Below are 25,936 nucleotides of genomic sequence, written 5' to 3'. Positions count from 1 at the left end.
CTCGCGTCAGATATTAATTAAATCTGGATTAAAATCATCGCCTAATTATAATTAACGCGATCGATTTCATCGTAAATTATTCTTGAAAATTTTCGTATCTCGTAATCCCGTAAAACGGAAGCAGCAATGATTACAAATTCGTTGCATCTGTTCGCGGCTGTAAACACAGCAATTCGTTTATTCGTTAAACTCGCAGAAGATCTTGCGACTACCTCTTAACCTCTTTTAATTTACACGCGAAATGCGGAGAACAACAAGGAGAAAACGAGCCTGAAAATTTCACCACACGGAGAGAGGGAGAGAAGGAGAGAGAGAGATAGAAAGAGAGAGAAAGACGTTCGAAATTTGCGCAAAACGGAAGCGCAGAATGCATTCGCAGGACGGAAACGCGCTTACTTAGCCGATGCATCCTGATAACATCAGCAAATTCAAATTAACGGTGGCACGTGATTCGCTTTAGCGCGTTAAGTGTTGAACTAATTGCGTGGAACGAGCCACTGTCTACACGATCTAACACCGAAATTTTGTTCGTTGGAATATGAACGGGATGATGGAGATTCTTCTCTCCAGGGGAAACCTGGATCGAAAGCGGAACAGCCACGGTTGGAAGAGGAAAGGAAATGGATCGAACTGATTCGCGAAACACGTCGATACACGTCTCCATCCGCTTGTCTAATTTATAAGCGACACCAGGCCTATCCGACAATCCACCTCTCTAGTCGCTCATCGAATAAATTGATCTCAGATTATTAGAGGGTACGTGTGAATAATCTAACGACCTAGAATCCCGGTTAATAATGTAGTTGTCGGGGGATGATTAAACGAGACGTTATTCCGTGGTTCGTCCACCATCCGACCACGTTTTACATACGCGAGTTTCCACGCGAAATTTTCAAACGCGATCGATCGAATGCAAATATTTTATTTGGCTATTTAGCGACACGACCGGCATTGAAATTCCAACCGGGGAAAACCCGAATGGAATGACACGTTACTCGCCCCGCCGGCCTCTGTCTTCCTGCTAATTAGAAGCTTCATTTCAATCAATTAATCGCGAATAATTACCCGATTACGTTACAAATATTAATCGAATTCCTACGCTACGTACATATACGAAACAAAATTATCGATCCAACTAAAATCTAACTAATGTCTAATTGAAAAGAAGAAAGAAACAATGTACATCTCTTTGATGATTTTAAAATAATCCATTCGTGCGAACGATATTGGAGAGAAGAAAATCGAGGTTTCGCTTTCCCCTTATACGATACGATATCGACGAAATCGGTATCGAAATCGCTGGTAATCATTGTCTTTCGAACAATCGAGCAACCGGAACGTTCGACGATGAGCCGTGCATACGAATTGTCGAATATGAGAGCCGCTTCGTCTGTTCACCCGTCCCGATAATACCCACAGAATCGTGAAAACCTCGTGAAAGCGAAGGAGAAACGAACGGGGAGCAGGTCTACGTCTTATTCGAGCCAGACCCACCAGACCGAATTAAATACCGATAAGATTTGATCCATTGGAGTCACGTATCCATTTTTTGCGTTCGTTAAATCATCCCCGATTTAAATTAACCGTATCTCGGAATGCGAGAATGCATTTCATCGGTAATGAATTATCCGATTCACAAAATCTATCGTTATTAATAATTCCGTAAATTTTTATCCGCGAATTATCGTTCATATACGAAACGATATCTTTCCATTCGATTTTTCTCTCTCGAGCTAGATTCTTCGAACTTCTTCGAGACTTGATAAGCAAATCTATATATATATATATAATAAGCGATGCCGGGTCGAAATGCCGGGACCACGAGGTGCCGCGGCTACGCGGAATCGTAAATCAAACCGCTAAAAGTAAAAATCGAATGTCGTTACGTGGCACGATAATACTTACATAACGTGTTTCATAACAAAGCCATGCGACCCGAAGCGAGACTCGGCACACGTTTCCACGCAGATCACACACTTGATCACCCACCAAAAAAAAAAAAGCGGAAACGACGATGAACCGACGTATCTAGGCGTATCTAACGGGTAACCACCAACGACACGGGGGAAACGGGTGTTTCACGCGCGCAAAACGGGATCGACGCCGACTCGACGATCCACGGTATCGTGTATCGCGTCGAGACTTGCTCGTTCTGGCGAACGTGGAATCGCGATCGACCATCCGCGGGAACACGTCCGTGGGCGAGGAAGACGGGATTTGTTTTTTGGTCGACGGGTGAACGTGTCGTTACCCCTTGGCCGTCCGGGGTCGTACTGTGTTTTACCCCGTCGCCCCTTTCTTCGCGGACCCGGCTGCACGAGAACGCGGCGAGCGCAAGCGCCGTTTCCACGCGCCAGCGAAAACCTCGTCGACCCTCCACACGGGGGTTGCTCCCGCGGTCAATGTCACCCGACATCCCTGACTCCGGCTCTTGACACGGAGATATAGCCACTTTGGAGCCAGACGCGGCCCGAACCGGCCCATTTTCCGCGCCGATCGATCGCAAAAATTGTCAAACGATCACTCAGCCCAGCCCCGAGATCGAATCGCTTTTTACCTTTTACGTTTCGCGATAGATCTTCTCGGATAGATGCGAAGTTGTTAATCGTGCGAGGTGATTTATTATTTTGGATAAGAGAGAATGAATTTGAGAAAATTATATTTAAGAAATTCGATTATTCTGTATATTTTTCCGTAGATAGAGATCTATCACCGGATGAAATTTGTACGATAAAATCTAATGCACGGTGAAATCCAAGAGCGGTATCCAACGGTTCTACAAGTGTTTCGAAGTGTACTTGGAGTCTGTCCACGAGTACAATAAGATTCTTCGAGTACTTTGGCGAATCGATAACGTTCCCTCCTCCCAATTCCTTTTTTTTTTCCCGATTTAGAGTCGTAACAAGTTTCCTCTCGCGAGTACAACTTTTAATTCCTTGGGAAACATTCCTTCGTTTCTTCCCCTAACGATCTAATTTCTTAAGTTTATCTAAAAATTTATCCCTCCTCCTCGTGATCAATTTACTTTCGAGTAATTTAAAAATCCAATCGAATCGAATCCCGATTTCGTTAACGAACATCAACATTTCGAAAGTTTAATATCGGTCCAAAGACATTTCCCTTCCATTTCCACGGATTATTGAATTATCGAACTCGGTTGAACGCGAAAGAACACGCGAAACAGTTCTCGAGAATCGGGGAAGTAATACAGGCATACGCTGAGAAAATGTACTTTAACGCGTGGATCGGATGAAACTAATCTGGCCGCTCGTCGTTATTTCAGGATGTTAATTCGCGCATTTAATACCAAAGACTCGAGAAGCTGAAGTAATTAATTCCATCCTCGGAACAGACTATTAGACGTTAATTCACCGGACCGTGACGAACTCAATTTGCGGAACGTTCCTAGCGGAAATGATCCCAGTCTGAGTGAAGTGCTCGCAGTCGATTAACAGGGATCGGCAACGCTTGCCGCGTTTCTCATTCGTTTCAACTTTGGCGACAACAACAACGAACGCCGTTTATGCATCCAATATGCGCGTGAATTATAACCAGCCATATCCTACGTTCCCATCGGGAATCCAATTCAACTTTCTAAAATATATTCTTCTACGATCGATAAAATTCGAACAATTCGTATTTTTCCACGAGTCTACGAGTTTCGCAACGATCGTTCGACACATATATATTTTTTTTACGCGAAAATGTTTTTTTAATATGCAATTTTCCGTTCAAAGAGAGCAGACATTCTACTTCTCTCCAATAACTTCTCCAACAGATGTTCTCTATTTTTTCCTTTTCTCTCTTTTCTCTTTTTTCTCCCCCCGTAACCGTGCTAGTAAGTTGAATTCGTATCGAATAATCACATACCGACATTCTACGGTAACGCAACGATATACAGTCGACCCAGATTCCCAGATGAGAAATTCGATTCCACACGCTCTGTTGAAGCTGTCTTCGTATCGGAGACGCAGACTATTTTTTCACGATCAATATTTGCAAAAGAGGGCCACCGAAATTACTTCGCGAACGAATAAACCAACGAATAGCGAGAAAAGACGAAAGCGTTGAACGAAAACTTTGGAATAGACTTTTATTTTCCCTCTCTCTCTCTCTCTCAACTATTCGACGTGCTTATATTTTGTACAAATATTGCAATCGCTTGCGCTTAAAAACTGCACGAATCAAGATGATGAGAAAGGCAAAACGGACGAGAACGAAGGAGAACGAAGGAAAAAAAAAATGTGATGCATTGTAATCCGCGACACGACGCGGGAACTGGGGAAAAAGCTTTCTCCTGATGGAGAGAAACTTTTCTATCGGACAGAGAGCAGTCAACGAGACATCGAAGTCGAAATAATTCGCGGAAGCGCGGAAAGTTAAGGATTCTCGTTCGGAAATCGTTGGAAAAAGGGAGAGGAGAGAAAAAAAAAAAAAAAAAAAAAAAGAAATTGAAAATATCTCTCCTCTTCCTTTCGTAAAGAATTTCATCGAATCTTAAAGATCCTCTTGAAACAATAAATTTTCCGCCTCTGAGGAAAAAGCTGCATCTTTTCGATCACGAGCAGACTTCGGTTTATAGCCTTTTTTTCGCTTCGGATGAAAGGAACTCGTGCATCGTGGAAGATGGATTCGAGAAAAAATTATCAACGCCACTATCCGTTTTTTTTTTTTTTTGTACGATAAAACTCGTATCTCAAACTTCCCCTATAAAAATTCATCGGAAAAGAGGCGATAGAGACGGAGAGGAAAAAAAAATAAATAAATAAAATAAAACAAAACTCGCGATACTCGTGGCCGTGTGCAAGAATACTTGGTCCCCCTAACGTTCTAAATTCTACCTCTCTCTTTCTCTCCTTCCCGACACGGCTTCTGTTTCACGGGTTGGCGATAACGCGATTTTTCTCGGATTTCCCCGGATTTTCGTGCGGGAGCGATAGAGATAGAGGAAATGCGAGGCACGAAGAGAGAGCGGCAAGATGCAGAGAGGTGAGGAGGGGCAGGGGGTGGGACGTGGAAAGGCGCCAACAACGGGGCGCACGATTTACGAGGTGTCCCCGGGGAACGCACTGATTTCAAATGTTTCCAACGTCTCACCTTTACCTTCCTCTCTCTTATAACCGTGCCAATATCGAGAACGTTCCTTGGACTAAGAATATATCGTGTTATGATACAACCCGGTGCAACATCACGCGTGAAGATATATATATATCTATAAAACACAAAGCAATTCCTTCTTGATGGAATGGATTGGAAACGGGTGCTGAATATGTGCGTCTCGTTTGTACGGATTATTTTTCGATCAACGAAAAAAGGGGAGGAGGGAAAAAAGAAAGAAAAAAAAGAAAGAAAGCAAAAAGGTAGAGAAGTTTAGAAATTATCGATGACTGGCCGACCGAAGAGGAAAACTTTTTCGGCCGATTCAAATCACAAGCAGTGCTCATAAGTCGAGCTCCTTCTCGCCGATAAATTCACGTGGCGCACCTGCTACCGTCCCTGCCACCCTCGCGCGCATCCATCCTCGGCCATAGCGGCGAGACGAGAAGCGAAGAGGAAACCGGTTACGTGTCGGTGTTAAGGCGGGGATTTTTCAATATCATATTCTATAAGTTCGTATAGGAGTAAGTATTAGGAACCGTGATGTTCCTTGAACATGTCCTCGAATAAACCAACGCCCATGAAAACTTCCTATCATCCCCACCCGCTCGCGATTCTTTCCGTCTTTCTTCTCCCTCCTCCCTTCTTTATTTATTCTCTTTTTTACATTCCCTCGAATCAGTTTATCGATTTAATTTTCAAATGGCGAAACCGACGAAGAAGGATGGGAAAAGCATCGACGATCTGCGCCGCAAAATTATAGCCGCCTATTAGAATTCTCGATTTGCGGGCTGGATTGAATTTAGAACGGACCACTAGCACCGCCATCGATATCGACAAATGGCTTTCAACCGTGCGGATAAAACGAACGTCAATTTCATACGATTTCTCTACGATGTTTCTCGCGATCCAAGGAAAAGTAAATGGGAAATTCCAACTTTTTTTCTCTTTTCTTCTTTTTTCCCCTCCCCCGATGAACGAGACGCGCAACAAGAAATTCTACAAATTGCGCGAAACATTATATCGCGAGAAGTAAATGATTAATGGGAGAAATACGAAATACTCCACGCACGAGGAATTAATATCGATATATCCAAATCTTCTTCTCGAACATCATCTTTCTCCTTCGAACAATGGACAATGGTAAAATATATACGGTGTCTTGCATGCTGAGCTCATTAAAATCAATTTAACGTAAATTCATCTTTCAAAAAAAATGAAAGCGACATATTAAATTCCCCTTTTTATTTGGCGAGCGCTTTAAAAGCGCGGATTAAATGAAAAATAATTTGCGCGAAGATCGGTCATCAGAATTCACGCAAAGGCGAAAGAAAAATTTCTTTCGAACGAGATATAAACGAAATATTCTTGGAACGAGTTTCCCGAAGATATCGTCGCGATTCACAAATCGAATCTATCCGGTAAATGTTCCAATAATCCGGCGTCGCGATGCAACACCGCAAGACGGATTACGCAAGACCCCTCGTTATGCCTGTGCTAGAATCCTCGGAACCTGGTTCCAACGTTCACGCCATTTCCCATTAATCTTGTCCATTGTTCCCCCCGTGCGAAACTCTGGATTCTGGAAACGGTCTCGCGTATTATTCCCCCGGCGACGTCCTCGCCTCCGCGCGCACAATCGCGCAAACTTCTGAGCCCGGGAACATGGCGAAATCCAATGGACGGGAGCCCAAAAATCGGAAGGAAATGCGCCCAATACTTTCGACAACTTGCCTCTCCTTTGGCGAGGAAAATATATTTCCAAAGTACACGGAATCGAAGTGATATCTTACGGAGTAGTAGTCAAAAAGAAAGATCGAAAGGACGGATCGTATTGCGTGGAAGGTATTCTCTCGTGAATTTTCAATTTCTTTTCGTGAATAGATCGCTTGTACTTCGAGATCGAACTATTTAAGGGATGAAGTGAACGACAATCGCGCTGGATAATTACACATCTCCAAGTAATTCAAGCCGATCTCCGCCGAGAAACAGGAATTCTAATTCGTTGAATCCTGCGTTCGACGGCGCAGTCTCGTGCAAAGACGATCGCGTGCAAGTCGAATCAAAGTTTCCCTCTTCGAGAAATATCCTTCCCCACCCCTTCCTGCTTTCGGAGGAAAGTTCTCCAGACGGACAGAGCGTCGCGATTTAATTAACGCGCGGCGGAATTTTGAATATGAAACTATGCGGCCAGATCGGGTGGAAAATAAATTTCGAGGGTGGATTAAACGACTGCGAAGAGAGTAAACGTATTCCCCGATATGATCACGGGGGGAGAGAGGGAGCTTATGAAACAACGTGATTAATTCGAGCTCGCGATGCTCGGACACGAAACGAGCGGGCTGTATCGTCACGTTATATCGACATTATCATCCCATCCCCCCAACCTAGAAAGGTGATTACGAACGAGCGTCTAACGAGCGTCTAAAGAGAGCCAGTTCCAAGTTCGAGGTTAACGTTATTAAATTTCCTCGACAATTTAATGATCATCGCTTCTACTTTCTTCTCTGCTTCCTTCTCCGCCTCTGCTTCTCGACGTGAAGGGGTCGAAAAGGATCGAGGTACGACAAGGGGTAAGATATACCTTATCGACACCGCTATGAAAAAGTCATCATCCGCGTCGACGATGTCGACTATCGCATCCCGTGAAGCGGGAAGACGAGCATACGCACACAAGCTCTGCTTTAAAATACCTAAATCCGTTAAGAATAAAACATTTTACTTTTTCGCCAATCATCTTTGGTGTTACAAGGATTCGTTTTTTCGTAGAGAATTTCGATGGGAAGAAATGGTATGTATTTAACGACTGTTCGATTATCTCTAACTATCGTTTCAATAAGATTAAAAGAACGTAGCAATCAAAGTGATTTCTCAGCAAGGGAATTCCTTGAAGCGTAAAGGAATAACCTTTAGGGGAAATCCAACGAGCGGGCAATAAAAGCGGAGCCTTTTACATACCGCGAATTATTTCCACGTACAAAACGAAACTCGACGAGCAAGTTGAGCAAGAACCTGAGCAAATTCTAATGTCAGCCAAGTAACGACGAGGGGATGCATCGAGTTTGGACGAGCGGATCGTGTTGCATTTCTCTTCCCTCCCTCTCCCCCCCGAGGTGAAAACAGTAATCAAACTTTGGGCTCGTGAAGGCAAAACCACCCCCATCGAGATCGAGCGCGCGCGTTTAAGAGGGTTCTTCCCTTCGCAACTTGTACTTTCCTATCCTCCTCCACGGCTCGAATATCCGTACGTGGGACTGCAACCACTTCGTCAGTATCCACGGTATACGGTAATTTGCTCCAACATACGCGATAACATCGCCGAGTTGATGTCCAGCTCGCGGTTCAAATTACACCCGGGATAAACTTTCTCGTGTACATGCACACGTTGATTCGTCGTTAAGAAATGCGTTTCCTAGACGATAATCCTGCCGTCTAGATACAGAGTGAGAACAATATATCCTGCTTAATACACCTACGTTACGCGAAATCCAACCGTTGGGTAAAGAGAAATCAAAATGATTTCGCTATGAGAAAATTATTTTTGTACGTACATATATATTTATCGTATATATATATCTTTTTATTCTCCTTGGTTGAAACGTGTTATTCGAAAATATGGTAATTTTAAAAAGAAAGGAAAGATAAATTAAATTTTATTCTAGATTGTTAATATGATTTTAAAGATGCGTAAGAAATAAATTAAAACGCGTTAAATTGAGAAAACTATCCTAATTTAATCCTGGAGAAACAATAATTTCATTTATAAGAAATAGATCAAACCATTTTATCGGTATACGAAGAATATATTTTAAATTTTATATTTTATATTTTAAATACCAAACGTTTACCTTAACAAAAAAAAAAGGATATCAATCCCTTGATGTACCTAATAGATTTGTCTACCTAATAGATTTTTCCAATTAGGAATAAATTATATCCTGACCTAACCGACGATCCTCCGTGGGTATTCTCCACCCTCCTATCCTGGTTGAAGATAACACACTCGGAACTCTCGGACCGTTCCAGTCTATAGAAGACAAATATATCCCTGGACACGTAGGATAAGTTACAATTGATCACGGGTGGGGCGGAAGGGCGGCATGATGCATCGGTCTGTTTGCGGAAAACGAGGGAAAACAGAACGAAAATCCAAGTTTCGCGAAGGTGAAGCCGGCCCCTCGGGCTGACCTCGGTAACGGCCCTTACGGGGCTGGCATTAGTAAGCTGGCTGCTTCCTATAGCATGACCACTAACTGCTACCCGGTCTTAATGGACCGTTTTACCCCGACCAACCGAACGACCCACCACCGTCAGATTACAAGCCTGACCGCCGCGGCTACACTCGCTTAAACCACCCCTAACTCCCTCCGTCGCCCTTTTCCCGCCCTCTTGATCCTGGAACAGCCTGATTGTCGGTACAGTAATGAACACGGCTTAGACAACCTAGACGAGGACGAAACCGGAGACCCTGAAACCCTCCCACCTTCTTCTCTCCAATAGCGCCGCTAATTGTTACGGCTCTCTCGCCATCACGGATCCATCACGATGCGATCGCAATTCTCGCGCCACTAATGCCTCGTCCCGAGAATATATTCGTTGATTCAACGCTTTGAACGATCTTTGAACAAGAGTATATACTCAATTCTGACGGATTCTGAACTTCGATTCGGCTCAAAAGACGAATCGATCCCGAAATTTGGAAGAAATACGTAGAAGAAGCATAGGAGGCGTTTTTAAGAAACAAAATAGGAACGTTGACGTTAAATTGTGTCAAAATTTTGTATAGTTGAATCAGATCATACGAAGAATGGGATTAATGCTGGATTAAAATTAAAATCGTGAGGTAAGGTCGACGAACGAGAATGAGTTTTTTCGAACGAGCCGAATTAATCGCGTATTCGACGTTGAAAGAGGAAGGAAATCAAAAATATAAATAAATAAATAAATAAATAAAAGAATCGCGAAACTGTTACTCCTAACCTTACGATATTATCGTTACAGAGTAACGAATTCACGTAGGGGGAGGGGAGGGGAGGAAGGGAGGTAGTGAAATACGAACCGTGCATTTGCTCGTAATTCCATGCACGGAGTCGGAATCATTGTCCACGGCAAACAGAACGATAAACGCATTTAAAATCGTGGAAGCGTTATTATCATTGAAATTACGTTAATGAGGGGTCCCAGGGTTCATTGTTTATGAAGCACCTGACGATTCACTAATGAATTGCAAGAATACGGGGTGGGTGAAAGAATAGCCGAGGGTGGGGGATGGTTCGGGATACGAATGAACGAGTAAGCGCCAGTAACTCTATAGATTCGCATCAACACTCTTCGTCTCGCCGCGAGAGAGAGGTTAAAAAAATAAAAGAAAAAGGAAACGAGCAAGAATATTATGATCGAAGAATTGAAATAAGAGTAAAAAAAAAGAAAAAAAGGAGGCAAAATTCGAGCCTAATCGTGGAAACGATCGCGTCAGAGAGATGTTATATCTTTCTTTAATCAATTGTAGGCGAATATCGTAGACAAGGAATGATTTGTATCGTGTAACACATACTTTACGTTCGAAAATTTAAAGTTTCAGTCAATGAAGGAAAACGCGGAGATAACGATCCTTCCATACTGTTGGCTGACCGTTTGCAGAGCGTTCTTCAACCGTTATCCGAATCCGTATTCCCTTCACGTTTTAACAGAGGACACGGTGCATCGAGAAATCAAAGATGGCAAATTTTTGAGCACGAGAATATTCCGTAAAAACCTCCTCCCTGCCGAATTTGTTCAAGAAATTCGTGAAGAAACCTCAGGTTACCATTACTATCACTCTCTTTTAGATTATCTATGACGTGATGTCTCTCTTCCTCGTGTTTTCGAGAACGTAACGAACATTACTCGATTGCTGGTTAAAGAAGAACCCTTTTTTCAATTTGGCGACAAATTAACAGATACCGATACTCGAGGAGGTTATCATCGACCTGTACACGAAACGTTTGATCTCGTTAACGAGAAATCTCGAGCACAAGAAGCTGTTGGTCGCCTCGGAAACGACGGAGTACGTACCCAGCTACTACGACCCAAATAAAACTGTAATGACACGGCGCACGACCATTCAATCACCTCTGAAAGGTTTTACGGGTCGAACGATCGAGAAAATTTGTCAAATCACTTCGATCAGAAACTCGAAGAAAGCGATACAGGTAAAAAAATGACAAATAGTCGAAAGTATTTCGATTGAAATATATTTAGACGATGATGATTCGTTCACATCGATATTTATTTCAGAGATTCTTGTACGTTGTTCCCCACGACAATGAAAGAGCCAAACGAGGACAGGATATCACATTCGGTTAATTTCATAATATGGCTTTACGTTGTTTATGCTTTGTTACATCTATTGGTCTTTTTGTTTGATTATTTTTTATGGAAAGTTAAATTTCAAGTTTATTCTATTTTAACGTGTTAATATATACGCATCTATATATTTGTAAGGTCTATCTATATGTGATTTTTGTAAAGTGATTAATATTTTTATATAAAGGGAAGAAATTTGTAAAATATATTAACGATAAAAATTTCAACGAGTTAAAAAAAAAAAAACGATTTTGATACACACGTGCGCCTCTTTCAAATTTCTCGTTCAATCGAGCGAACGGAATCGAACATATCCAGGGAACGGAATGGAAACGAATATAAGAGGAATATAAGAGGAATGCAAAGTTCTATCCAGACGAATGTATCTCGATCGATTGACGTTTGGAAGAAATCTACGAGCTTCATCTCTCGACCTAGACAAGAAATATATTTGCATTTCTATCTTCGATCGAATCATCCTTCTTTTAATAATATGAGAGATGCGATAATGGAATCAAAATAATTATTTGGGCAAAACGTATATGAAACATAAATAACGTATATATTGTCGAAAGAAGGAAAAAAGAATGGCAGAATATCTGGCGTCAAACTCGCGGCAAGCGAGTAGAAATTAATAAAGTAAATCGATATCGAAAAATAAATACGATCCGAACGAAAGTTTAAATAACAATTTTCCATTACTGTTTAATACAAAATCTCATTGCCGGTAATGCGCGGTCACCATCGTGTGATACATATTTCAGCGTCGAACGCAACCCCAAAAAACCATTATTTCGCTCATCCGTCCACCCCTCGTCATTCGTTCTCTACAACCTATGTACGCGGTGGGATTATATATACCACCACTGTCCTATATTACGCACAGCCCGCACACACCTATCCTGCGAGCATTCATGCGTAGCAGTAACGTATGGCACGACGAAACCGCCCCATCACCACTGGAACCTTTCTCGTACTACAATAAAATTTCATGGCTAAGCTGCCTCTTATTAGATCCCCCAAAAGTGCCCTTCGTCTTATTCGCGACGTAAATCCCTGGCAACTCCCTTCCTCGTCTTTTTCACTTCCTCGCAACTTGCGTCGCTTATATTGATTGAAATCGAATCAAGTCTCGAATAAAGTCTCTAAATTTTTGCGAAAATTCCTTCCCTTTCCTTTCTCTTCAACCTTTTTATTACGTAGGTAATAACAATAGATGGAATAAAAGAACGGAACGAAATAGGAACGAAGGATCTCCTTGTTATTCGATTTATCCCCAAAAGGATCTATAAATTATCCGGACAACGATATTCCACGATATTTAACGATACTCCACCACTTTTCCCTCCTCGCCGTCCAGAGGACACTCCAGTTGTGGCGAATTTGCACGAACCGAAGTGGACCAATCGAAGAACGGCTGTTAATTCGGCGCAAGTCGAAAAGCGACTTTTCACTTCGAGATTCATTGTTCGGTCAAGAGTTTAAAAAGGAATTATCGTTGGATGGGGAGAGGGGGTGAGGGGGCATTTATGACGAAAAGGGCTGAATGCGCGCTTTGATAGGCGAAATTCGAAATTCGGGGCAAGATAAATACGCGGGTTCTCCTGCCAAGAGGATTTTGTTCGATAGGAAAGCACCGGTGAGAAATAATAGAGGGTCAGCTGCGCGGGGCGGATGTCATTACCAGTCGCCGCATAAAAAGCTGTCTCTCGTACAACAGACTATTTGCAATTAGCACAGTACAATCCCTGTGTCGGCAAAGCAACGTAACATCCAATATTTCTCATCCCTGCGTATCCCTGCGTATTCGGAAATTTTATTTTTTTTTTTTTTTTCCCCCCTCCGTTGATATCACAACCATACCGCGTAAAACACAAATACTATCCCTCGAATTGATCTATCGTGTGTATAAATGAAGTGAAATACGTTGAAAGATAATTTACGTATGATTTTTTTATTCATACTGAAAAATGAAACATTTAATTCCTAATTCTCTGGAAAATATAATCAATGATTTGTCACGTTTAAATATTATAATAAGTAAATTAATAAGAATAGCGAGAGGAAAAAAAAAAAAGAAAGAAAATAAATGACTGAACATTTCTCGTATTGATGATGGATGCTAAAAAGCACTCTAGGACCAAAGTTTCGTGCGTTTCCTTTTTTTTTTTTTTTTCACCCCTTTCAATCCATGTTGCTACGCTAGGCAAAAAACGTGACCACAGGAACATGAAAGTCTTAATGAGCTCTCTCGCTAACGAGAAACGAGTTTGTTCAGGTGAACATCCGTTTCTCGATATATACATGCTAGGCCCGTTGAAAGCTGCTTTTCTAGGATTGGCGTAATTCACCGTTAACGTGATCATGGCTCACAATATATTCTACTAATCGCATCAGCTCGAATCAACCTGCAATCCGCTTTCCCATTCGAATATCGAAATATTATATTGCATAAAAGTTACCGAGAATCCATCCTAAGCTAATCAGCTTTTTCATTACGTGCTAATAAACTAACCAACTACGGAATACTCATACTTCAACGATGAATTTCGATAAATTTCTGTGATTCTTTCAATTCCATTGGATATTAACGAAAATATATGTGCTTTATTTTTAAATATCATAATTCTAATAATAAAAATTTAAAAAGAACCTAATCTAATTTATTTTACTTTATTTTCTATCAAAGATTATTTTAAAAAATTATTAATAGAAAAAAATAGTAAATGCACATAATGCAATAATCCCTAATGTAATGAATCAAAGAATCAATCGATTAATGTTATATATTTAATCGCGACAAGGAATCATTGTCTAGAAGAAAACGTTGCTACGAGAAAAACGACATGAATTAACTATGCATCCTGTTCCCTTAGGGGACATAAAAAAAGAGACCTAAATTTTTTCTCCAATCGATCGGACACAAAGAAATCCCGTTGATTCTCTCTCAATCATAATTTCGAGCAATATTCGAAAAGATAAAAAAACGTAGAAAATGATTAACTGGAGAAATAAAATAAAAAAGAGGAATAATATATATTATTCCGGAAGATGGATCAAAGCTTAGGCTTAATCCATTTTTGGACCCTTCAAATTTCCGTCAAACGAATCTGATTTCATCTTGATGTAACACCGAAGTGGAAGACAATGAAGGACGATAAGAACGGTAAGAAAGGGAGGAACAAGGAAGACAGAGAACAACGAAGCCTTAGCTATCTTCAATCTGCTAGTGTTCTGCCACGACTACATTAGGCGGCTTATCCGCTCATTATGCGGCCCGACGATCGCGCTTATACTACAAACCCTCGACCTTTCCGTTAAGCTCTCCGGTTTTGGATCAACACGCTCACGTTCTTCCTTCCTGAATCAACCGCGATTAACCTAACACGATTCCAAATCATATGGCCTGTTACAAAATTTTAATTCAACGTCGATTACCGAAGCTTAAATCGAACTTAAGCTTTTTAATAACAATAATTCCGCCGCGCGTTCAAAGTTTTTACGATCACCGACTTTGCTCGTAAAAAAGAAAATCTATTGTATATAGATATAAAGTTATAGAGGTTAAGATCGTATCAATTTATAGCGTCGATTAGATTTCTATCAAAAGATTCGGACGAGAATGTCGTTAGAATGAATTTTAATTAAAGACAGAACGGATCGGGAGAATTTATCGTCGTCGACGATTCTGAATGCATAGATCGATCGTGCAACAAAAGTAAAAAAAAAGCCATGCTACTCGATGAAAAGACTGCACTTAACGTGGCGGATATATATCGTTCCACGAGATGGAGTGGAAGTGATATGTGGCTACAGTTACCGAACCAACTAAACGGACTATTTATTGTTCAGTTACCAGATTTTTTGGAAAATTCCCCAACAGTCGCAAAGAACGCATATTTAAGAATTAGTATGGCTTTTATTTTTATTAAATTTTTAAACAACGGATATTTATATACGGCTATATTATACTATACTAGTTGAATAATTTTATTACATAAAAAAAAAATTATCCTACCAAGATGCAACAAGATGCATAATTTTTAATTTCAAATTAAAATTTTTGAAAATTTTATGCTTAATACTTATATTAAAATTAATTTTGAAATATAAACATTTTTAAACACTTAAAAATTAACAGATGATATGATTTTAAATAAATAAATTATTAAAAATCTAATGAAAAATACATATATTTGTCAAAATAAAAAAAAATTAAAATAAAAAAAAAATTATAAAAATTTTTATATATGTATTTGTCAATAAAAAATATTTAAATTAATAGTAATTGTTGAAAGTTATATATTTTGTAATATAAAACACGATTTTATTATTAGCGACAAATATGCCATCTTATGGTTGTTACGAACTACTACTAAATTACGAACATTCAAATTGAACTTTTCCCGCGCAATAGAATGCAAAAACGAAATGCGCAATATGCGTAGAATGAAAAAATTCATATGAATATTAGTTAATATTAGTTAATAATGATATTAGAAACTTTCTACTTATTATATAGAACTACAAAAACGTTATATTTCTGCTATTATTTCTTAATTCTGATTTATATAAGGAAAGAAAAACTCACCGATCCCTGATGACGCCGTTCCAATAGCAATTGCAGTTTTGACATCATAACTTGATAATTCTCCATTGTTTTTCACAAATTGCCAATCTTCTCGTAATTTTTTTAACTTTTCCTATTAAAAATACACAAAACTGAACAGAAAATTGATCACAAAACTTGAAATAAAAGTTACGAACAATCATCCACCTGTCACACACGCTAGTTCGAATAAAACTGACTTACATTAATCAGAGCGCCACCTTTTAAAATTAATTTTTCCTATATAACTAGAGACGTAAATATAGTAACATTTTCCTTTTATTATTGGTACTTTATAATAACTAGAATATTTAAATATTTGAATCAAATATTTTATTTTCTCTAAAAAAAATTCTATTTTTTATTTAAAATTGTATTAAATTCATTAAATTCTATTTAAATTATATTAAATTTTATTTTTTCTAAAAAAAATTCTATTTTTTATTTAAAATTGTATTAAATTAATTATATTAAATTCTACTTAAATTGTATTAAAATTGTATTTAAATTAAAAATTTTCAATTTTGTATTATTTTTTACTTACTTGTAATTCTACAGAAATAGGTTGTTTTGCAGATTCGCATTCTTTCTCTAAATTAGTATAATTTTCTAATACATCCTTTACTTCCATTTCTCGATCTTCAACTTTGGTCTACAAAATAAATTATTTTTTTTAATTTTTTCTTATAATAAATATATACATATTTTTATATTTACCATAATATTGTTAACAATTTCGACTCGTTCTTGTTGAGGTAATTCTCGGGATATATTTATTCTCGCTCTAGTTTCCATGACCCAAGCCATAATAGTATCCAAAGTACAAATATATTTTTTAAGAGATACAAGTTTATTCTCAACATAGTCACGGTGATTGGAAAGGCTTATATTGGCCTAAAAAATTAATTAAAATAATTTAAATTATAATTATTTATAAACAATAATATATGATTTATTATAAATAAATTTAATATGATACCTTATCCATATCTGAAAGTAATTTATTACATTCATCTTCTCCTAAAGAAATATCATTTTGATTTATTATTAAATTTTGTAATGATCTTTTGCGAGAAGAAAGTTCTTCTTGTCTAGCCTAAAAATAAAAATTATTTATATATTATATTATATAGAATTTTAAAAAATCTATTATGTGTAAAAAATATAAACTTACATTTAACATTTATATCTAATACTAAAAGAAATAGAAAATAAGAGTTGCTATTTATGTCTTGGCACACTTTACTTTATGCAATCATGACATGAAATGTATTATTAGATTCAGTTTCAGTTTATTTGATAACATTATAACAGTCAAGTTAAATTATTATTATTGAACTACATATTTTACTAAAAATGTTATCAACTAATAATTCAATTTAAAACTGTATAATAAACTGTATTTAAAACTATATAATATAATATGAGTGATGTGAAACATACTCATAATAAAGTTATATAATCAGTAAACATCAAAATTGTATATATCAATGTTGTAATTAAATAAATAATATGATTTTAATAAATTTTAATTATACTATGCTTTCTTAAAATTTTAATTATTTTATAAATGCATAAATTTACCTTAATTAATGACAATCTTATTGATAAAGAAGTCTCATCTGAAGGATTTGCTGCTGACACCAATAAAGAATTGATTTGCTCTAATATATTATGAGCACTTTCTAAAATTCTGCCTTCATTGTTCACTTTTTTTTCCATAGCAAAATTCCTTTAAAAATCGCATAATTATTAAATTAATGTATCAATTTAAAAAGCATTAATACAAATAATTATTAATAATTAAATTATTTAAAAAATTTTCAAATATTAAAATGAATATGAAAAAAAATTGATATATAAAAAAGATTTAAATGTTATATATAATTTAAATATAATTTAAATATAATTTAATCTGTGCTTTTCTATTCTGAGTTGATTACTACAGCACTAAAGACAAATCACAACTGAAATAACTCAGTAGCAGAAAAAGCTTAGCTTTCTATGCTACATATAAATTAAACAATAAATTATTATTTTATTTATTAATATATTTATTAATATATATATTAATAAATTCATGAAAAATATAAATATATTTATTATTATATTATATATAATATAATATATAATATATATTATAAAATAAATCTTAATTAATATTTTTTCATACTTCTCTTTTCGTGTATTTAAGTCCGTTATAATATTTTGCCAACGTCGTTTTATAGTTTCAATCATTTCTCTTAATTCTATCATATCTTCAGCTTTAGCACGAGTTAAAATACTAGCACTTGAAACGTTAATATTATTCATAATTCTTTGCATCCTAGAAATCTCTTGTTCCAATTCAAATATTTTTGTTCTTGATATTTTAGATTGACCAAGAGAATTTAATTTTTTTAATGAATCTTCCGTTTTATCTAACCAATCGGAAAAAGACCGACATGTGTTGCAAAGTTCTTTCCATTTTTCATAACATTTATTCCAACGATTATATCTTTCTACATAACTTTGATTAACATTTATCCATTCATCTCGTAATTTATCACTCAAACGTCTAATTTGTTCGCCTTGCTCTCTTCTTAACTGTGAAGCAACATTTTCAAAAATAGTATTGATTTCTTCAATGCTTGGTTTTAAAATATTTAATGCGTTATTAATTTTTTTTAAACATTCTTCTTGATTTGAAAAAATTTCATAATCATCACCATTCAATGGCACGGAATTTAAAGATCTCGTCACAGTTACAACAGCTTCTCTAATTTTATTAACTCTGGCAGTAAATTCTTGCATATCAACTCCTCCAACATCCTGGAAAATGTAAAATCAAAAAAAAATTATTCGATAAATTAAAAAAAAATAGAAAATATTAACATACCATTTCAACTTTTTTGTCTGTCACATGTTTGTCCTTATCCTTACTACCACTAAATCTTTTAAATTGTGAACTAACTTCTTGCCATCTACTGTTAATGCTATATCTTATAGTTTCAGCATACCCAATATTTAATTTTTTTAATTCAACCGCTAATTCATTTAATTTTTTAATCTGTTCTTGTTTAGCATCAAATTCTACAGTAAAAGATTCTAATTGCCCCTCATAATTATTTACTTGTTCAAGTTTTAATGGTACATCTCGAAACCAATCTTCAAATTCTGTTATTATAGCATTATATTGTCTTAACATTTCCTCTCCTCTTTGTGCTTGTGTGCGTCTCGTTTCTATTTCGGACATAACTTGATGCCATTTGCTTCTTAATTTATCTTGATGTTCATTTTTTATCTTCTCAGCTCTAACAGGATCAGATATATGTACTGTCATAACTAGGCCATCACCTTTACTAATCAAAGCTGCTGCATCTGGAGCAAGAGTACTAACTTCTCCTTTTAGTACCTGAAATATATAAACATATATTAAACAAATGTATAATTCATAATACTAAAAAACATGTAAAACATTTTGAAATATATTTCACAAATATATACATATTTATATACATATTTATATATAATATATATACATTTTGACAATTTTTAATTTATATAAACGTTAAAATTATTTGTAAAATTACTAATGTTTATGAATCATTTCTAAATTTTTAACATCTTAATTTTTAATATTCAAATATATTATTTTAGATTTATTAATATTACAATTACAAAAATTTTTAAAAAAATATAATACAAACTTCGAGTCGTTTAGTTGGATCTTTTTCATTACTGATTCCACTGATACTCATCAACATGACATCCATCCTATGTAACATCCGTTGTGCAGCTTGTTCAAATTCCAAAATACTTTTTTCTAAGCCTGTTCTGGATAAACTAGTTGAAATTTTAAAAGGTCTCTTATCACTAGAAATCTTCGTCTCTTTTTTATGTTGTGTTTCTTGTGATAATTTTTCAGTCTGTATCTATATACAACAAAATTATAAGAAAATCCATAATGAATTAAATTTCTTTATACATTTATATGTTAGCCTTCACCTATATTATATATATCTATCAAATGTTAAAATTCTAATTGTTACTATTACGAATTGTATTATTAATATATGCATACATTGTACATAGAGATAGATCTTACAATGGCAAGATAAATGCTATTAGAATTACCTTGCCCAAGAGGTGCTCAATATGCTCCTTTGAATTTGAATCTTCTCCCTCTGAACTGGAACTTCCAACATCAATTTCTGTATCATCGGAAAAAATTAAAACATCATCTGTTTCTTTATCGCTTCCGTAAAAGCTTTCACAATCCTCTAGTGTATCATCTTTTGAAATACTTCTAGCACGTCTAAATAACATCAATTTTATATTTTTTTCATAATCATTATTATGATTTTCATTACCATGCAACTTTGAAAAATCTGCATTTTTTTCAAATGTTAATTCTTTAACATTACTGAGCTCTTTTTTGCTTTTTGTAGAATTAATTCCTGATGTGAGAACAAGATCAGCAGAACATCTTGATTTTGTACTTATTTCATTATCTTCGAGTATAAGATATTCAGCTATGCTATCCTTATCTTTCCACGCGGAGTTTTTTTCTAATTTGTTTACTTTACATGAAAATTGTGGTTTATAATTTGAAATTTGATTATCAGCTGAAATATCCTCAACATCTAATTTCAGAGTTAATTTTTTAATATTTTTTGCAGAATATGAATCTATTATTTTTTTTTTCTTCAATATAGGAATAAGTTCTCTTTTCTTATTAACAATTTGATTTCCATTACTAATTGCATTTTTACAAACTTTTATTCTAGTTTCTTTATCTTCTGTATCTGTATCTACTGATTCTGGTTCAGTTTCTGTATCTTCAATAATTTCTACTCTTTCAACAACTTGTGGCTTTAATCCTGCACTGACATTTGCACTTGGTAATATTACGTGATCTTCAGGAGATGCAACTGATTTTATTATTTCCATTTCTTTTACTTCTACAATACGAAAGGGATTCATCTGTGTGTTATAGTTTAATGGTTTCGATTCTGTCGTAATTAATGTATTAGAAGAAACTTGAGAAAATAATGTGCTATTTTTGGACAAAAAAAATTCTTCGTCGGCCATGTATACATCTGTATCAGGAGATAAAGAAGATAGATCGTCGTCAATATGAACAACTTGTGGTTGAGAAGTCTGAACAACATCGGGTATAGAGCTCATGTCTAATTTTCGTCTAACAGTTCTACTAACATCTACAATTTTAGCTTTTACTTTCTCAGATTTTGCGGAAGATTTCCGGCTTCGATGAACAATATCAACTGGTGAACTTTCAGGTGTACAAATAATATTACATTGACTTTCATCAAATGCAGGATTAAGATATCCTATGCCATATATTTCCTCATTCTCATCTATTAATTTATTTTCTTTTTTAGCTAGTTGCATTGAAGTTTGATCCTGTCTAGACAATTTAGTACGTCCATAATTGTCTCTCCCCTTTGTTTCTCCCATCTTACTTTTTATTAATAAACTGTCTGTGATTTTGTGGATCCATTCCTGTGAAAATATGATAGGTAACAGAAAATTCATGGACAGGCGACAGTTAATTGAAAGAGCATTATTAATAGTATGACAATATCAAGCATGGCCAAAATGAAAGTGACAATGCATTTCATTGTGCAAACAAAGCTTTTTCGTTGCGTGTATCCATCACCAGTACAAAAATTTTGGAGTACATTTCTGTTCATTTTTTATTCGTTGTTTTACAAATCATATTCAGACTTCTGTATAAAAATCTACATAAGGGGAGAGACAATATCATAAATGATCCATAAACAAATATTTTCCATTCACCAAAGTTTATATCTGCTTTTTATTAATAATGACAATATTATTTACATAGATAGAGACACCTCTTGGACAAGATCAAAATGATCTATAAAACTTACTAATATAACTTATATAGTATAATACCCAGACACACAATGAAGTGTTAAATATATGAAATATTAATCGAACTTAAATAATATATTTTAATATATATATAATTCATTTATGTGTAAATTTTTAAAAGATTTAAAAAATTAGAAAATTTAAAAAAATAAGTAGAAAATAAGTAAAATTATATAAATTATAAAAAAATTTAATAAAAAAAAATAAAAAATAAAATTGCTATAAATTAATAATTAATGCGTTATTAATTAAACTATACTTTAAACTTCAAACATAAAACTTTTGCGTATTGCATCAACTAATTTTTCAATTGAAATTGAAACATTATTTTATAAAAATTTCATAATTATATCATTGAAATAGTTATATCATTATTACATCATTGAAGAAATGAAAATTTTTTTTGATAAGATATACGTAATGGTACTATAAAGCACAAGCATTACATATACCAAATGTTAAGATAAAGAAGAAGCAATACAAGCAATGAGAAAACAAGCAATGGATGATATTTAAATTTATTACACAAATATTTATACGTACTTGAATTCTATTAGATATATCCTCCCATTTTTTACAAACATCTGAAACTTTCGGGTAATAAGTATAACGTTGTAGTTGGTTGACTTTTGGTTTTGCTTCAATCATTTCGCTTTGAACAGCCTAAAAATTAACATAAGTTATTGAAAAAAATTTTAAAAATATATATAATATATAATTTTAATTAATATATTGCAATTAAAAATCATTATTTACTTTGCATTGTTCAAAGTGATTTTCCGTCAATTGATCAACTGGAACACTATCTAATTTATTTAGTTTTTCCTCAACTTGTAAAAGCCATGCTTTTATTTCATCAACATTAGGCTCTTCCTAAAAATATAAAAATTGAATCATTTCAAATATTTCAAATATTTGAATCACTTTATATTAATATTAATTTTTTTATATATAATAAATTTACCTCTGAAGCATTACATAATCTTAATCTTTTTTCAGTATTTGCTAATCTAATAACAACATCTGATAATTTTTCTTTAAGTTGTTCTAAATACATAGGATCGCAAAGTTTAGAAAATTCATCCTGTGAATTTAACAATTTATCTTTTACAACGTTTAATCGTGGTATTACTTCTGTCAAAGTTTCCTATTTAAGCAATTTCACAGTTATTTGTTTTTATAAAAAATCGTAAAATTTAAATTTATGTACTTATATATTAATCACATACTTACTCGTACATATATCGCATTAACTGGAAGATCAGGCATATTTTTTTGATTATCTAATTCTTTATTAATACTATCTATAGACATATTAATATAAGACATATTTTTATACATATCGCGTGATAAATCCAATGCTGTTTCCAAACATGCTTTTGATTCAGTTATATGTAAACCCAACTATAATAATACAATTTTTACATAAATTTTTATATAGAAAATAATATTTTATTAAAAATATATACATTGATATTACGCGTATTACCTTATTATATAATTCTTTTAACATATCAATTCGTCGCGAAAATTTCTCTGGTTCAGTGACACTTTTTTCTTCAACTAATTTTCTACCAGTTATTATAATATTTTCTATTTCACTTTTAATTTCACTTAATGTTTGATAAAAACGCTATAAAAAAATAAAGTATAAAATTTGAATTTATCAAAATATATAATTTATATAATAAATTTATTACCAGACAATGTTTAAGTTGACCTTCAATAGCTTCTGGATCTTCTGATGACAATTCTAATAAACAAGTTGCTTCTTCTATTCCTCTGAGTTCTCGTAAAGCTCTGGATAATCTTGGTTCTAAATTCGTTGGACATCGAAAACGTTGAAATTTCTGTTGAACTTCAGAGAATTTCTGTTCAATGAGAGTTAGTTGTTCTTGTAATCTGAGTGCTGCTTCTTGTTTACCAGAAGCCTTGTAGGATTCAATTTGTAATGCCATTTCTTGAAGTGTAGATCGTTGATGTTCCATTTCTTCCATTAATTTCTAAAGTTTGATTTATATAATTAATATCAGAAGAAAATTTATATTTATCTAATTTTTCTCCTGATTTATAATAAAAAAAAATGTATTATATATTTTTTATTTTATATTTTTGCAAAATATAAAATACAAATAACTTTTCTATCATGCTTCTTAGAAGCAATGTTTTATATACAATGTTTATTAATGTAAGAGCAAAAGATGATTTTTACATTTTTAGTATACATATTATATTTACACTTTTGTATTAATTTGTAAATGAATCATATTTTTTTAAATAAATGTTCAATAAATAAATAACAAAAATTTCATTAACAGACCTGATAATCATGAGGCAAATCATCAGCTGTAAGGTCGCAGTCAAGACGTGCTGTTAGTACAGAATCTATTTGTGTTAAGGAATGCTGAAGGGCAAGAATACGTCCTTCTGATTGTTGTGCTTGCTTCACTGATCCTTCTAGCAGCTTTGCTCGCTGCCCTGCCTACTCAAAATATAATTCTAATTTTCTATATAACTCAATAAAGATTGTGTAATATATATTATCAAATAATATTTAACAACAAAATTTTCATGTAAAAAATTATTTAAAATTTAAAAAGATATAATATAAATATAAAAAAATTATTTGCCTAAGAATATTGAAAATTTTTTAAAATTTATCCAAATAATAATTATTAAACAAAGAAAAAAATTTATAATTCATATAAGCAACAGTAATATTTTGAAGCAGAATAAAAAAACTAATCAATGAATATGTTTAAATAAATAAATAGATTTTTTTGCCAATGATGCATGCAGTTAAACATAAATATAATTTTTTGTTATGAACAAAATATTTCAAGCATAACATTACATATAATGATCATCATACCTGATTATTTAAGCTTTCCCAACGATTTGTTAAATTGTCTACATCTGTTTGAATGGACTGAATCATGATATTACTTTCAATCAACTGTTTACCTATTTCTTGTATTTTTTCAAGTCTTAATTCTGGATGATTTCGTATATAATTTTCTAAATCCTTTTCAAGGCAAATATTTATTATTTTTTTAAAAATTATAGTAACTTGTCCAATATATAAATTATATTAAGTATATAGTAAGTACACTTACATCAAGTTCTTCTGATATTTCTTCAGCATCTGCAGCTCTTTCTGTTGATCTTCTTAATCTTTTATCTAATTTATCCAACCAATCACTTTCTTGTGCAACTAAAGCACGGAATTCACCATATTCGTGGCTAGCATTTTGTAAATGTCTATATCGTTCATAAATACGATCTGTAACATCGGTCCAACGAGCATTTAAAAATGTAAATCGTCTACCAAGTTCTTGCACTGAAGATCCTTCAGAACTTAATAATTTATCATTGCCCATTTCATTGAGATTTCTAAATTCTTCTACTCGCTTATCTATCTTTTCTTTTAATGATTGATATCGACCACGAACTTGAAACAATTCAACAGAAGATGTTATTTTGGTTTCAATTGGTATTTCTTTTTCTAAAGTCGATAACCACTTTGTAAAGTCTTCTATTCCATTTATTATTTCATCATTTTTTTTCAATGTATCCTCATACTTATCATTTAAACTTTTAGCACCGTCAACGATAGCATTCCATTTATGCGACACAACTTCTAACTTATTGTTTAACACATTTGCAAATTTTGGTTCAGAATTTTCAAGTAATTTATTTGTAGAAATTTGGAGTTTTTCTATTTTTGGTTTCATTTCATTTATATCTTCACAAAAAGATTGAATCTGTTTTAATTTAAATTCCATAGTTTCAATATCATTTGATACATTATCTTTTGATAATTCTTCTAAATATTGGCTTGATTTTTCAAACCAATTTTCAAGCTCTGTAAGCTCATTATTGAATATTTTTAAAGATTGAATATCTACGAAAGATTAACATATATTTTTAAAAAAAGAAAAAAATAAAATTTCATATAAAAATTAAAAAAATAACAGACACGCG

The 25,936-nt window shown here is 34.3% G+C and overlaps 1 protein-coding gene across 8 annotated transcripts in view; it reads right to left on the bottom strand.

The window, feature by feature from the left end:
• The window catches only part of LOC122718425 (dystrophin, isoforms A/C/F/G/H), a 420,738-nt gene that overhangs the window by 378,319 nt on the left and 16,483 nt on the right, over window positions 1–25,936 (bottom strand). For 6 of the 8 annotated variants that reach the window (XM_043943440.1, XM_043943444.1, XM_043943441.1 and 3 more), the window contains 18 exons: window positions 25,069–25,856; window positions 24,825–24,977; window positions 24,273–24,434; window positions 23,653–23,955; window positions 23,442–23,585; window positions 23,186–23,356; window positions 22,917–23,099; window positions 22,709–22,825; window positions 22,496–22,615; window positions 20,168–21,556; window positions 19,741–19,965; window positions 18,930–19,445; window positions 18,225–18,862; window positions 17,636–17,783; window positions 17,031–17,147; window positions 16,769–16,945; window positions 16,596–16,703; window positions 16,034–16,145 (listed from right to left, as the gene is read on the bottom strand). In XM_043943440.1, coding sequence (XP_043799375.1) covers window positions 16,034–16,145; window positions 16,596–16,703; window positions 16,769–16,945; window positions 17,031–17,147; window positions 17,636–17,783; window positions 18,225–18,862; window positions 18,930–19,445; window positions 19,741–19,965; window positions 20,168–21,556; window positions 22,496–22,615; window positions 22,709–22,825; window positions 22,917–23,099; window positions 23,186–23,356; window positions 23,442–23,585; window positions 23,653–23,955; window positions 24,273–24,434; window positions 24,825–24,977; window positions 25,069–25,856 — 5,571 coding nt within the window. The remainder of the gene's footprint in view (window positions 1–16,033; window positions 16,146–16,595; window positions 16,704–16,768; window positions 16,946–17,030; window positions 17,148–17,635; window positions 17,784–18,224; window positions 18,863–18,929; window positions 19,446–19,740; window positions 19,966–20,167; window positions 21,557–22,495; window positions 22,616–22,708; window positions 22,826–22,916; window positions 23,100–23,185; window positions 23,357–23,441; window positions 23,586–23,652; window positions 23,956–24,272; window positions 24,435–24,824; window positions 24,978–25,068; window positions 25,857–25,936) is intronic. The other 2 variants (XM_043943448.1, XM_043943445.1) reach the window with 2 other exon arrangements.

This window comes from Apis laboriosa, unplaced genomic scaffold (genome assembly GCF_014066325.1).
Source record: "Apis laboriosa isolate Shangri-la unplaced genomic scaffold, ASM1406632v1 scaffold63_cov154, whole genome shotgun sequence".
In the NCBI taxonomy this organism is placed as follows: Eukaryota; Metazoa; Arthropoda; class Insecta; order Hymenoptera; family Apidae; genus Apis; species Apis laboriosa.
The sequence above is the reverse complement of the archived record's forward strand: the minus strand, read 5'-3'. Positions and strand labels throughout refer to the sequence as shown.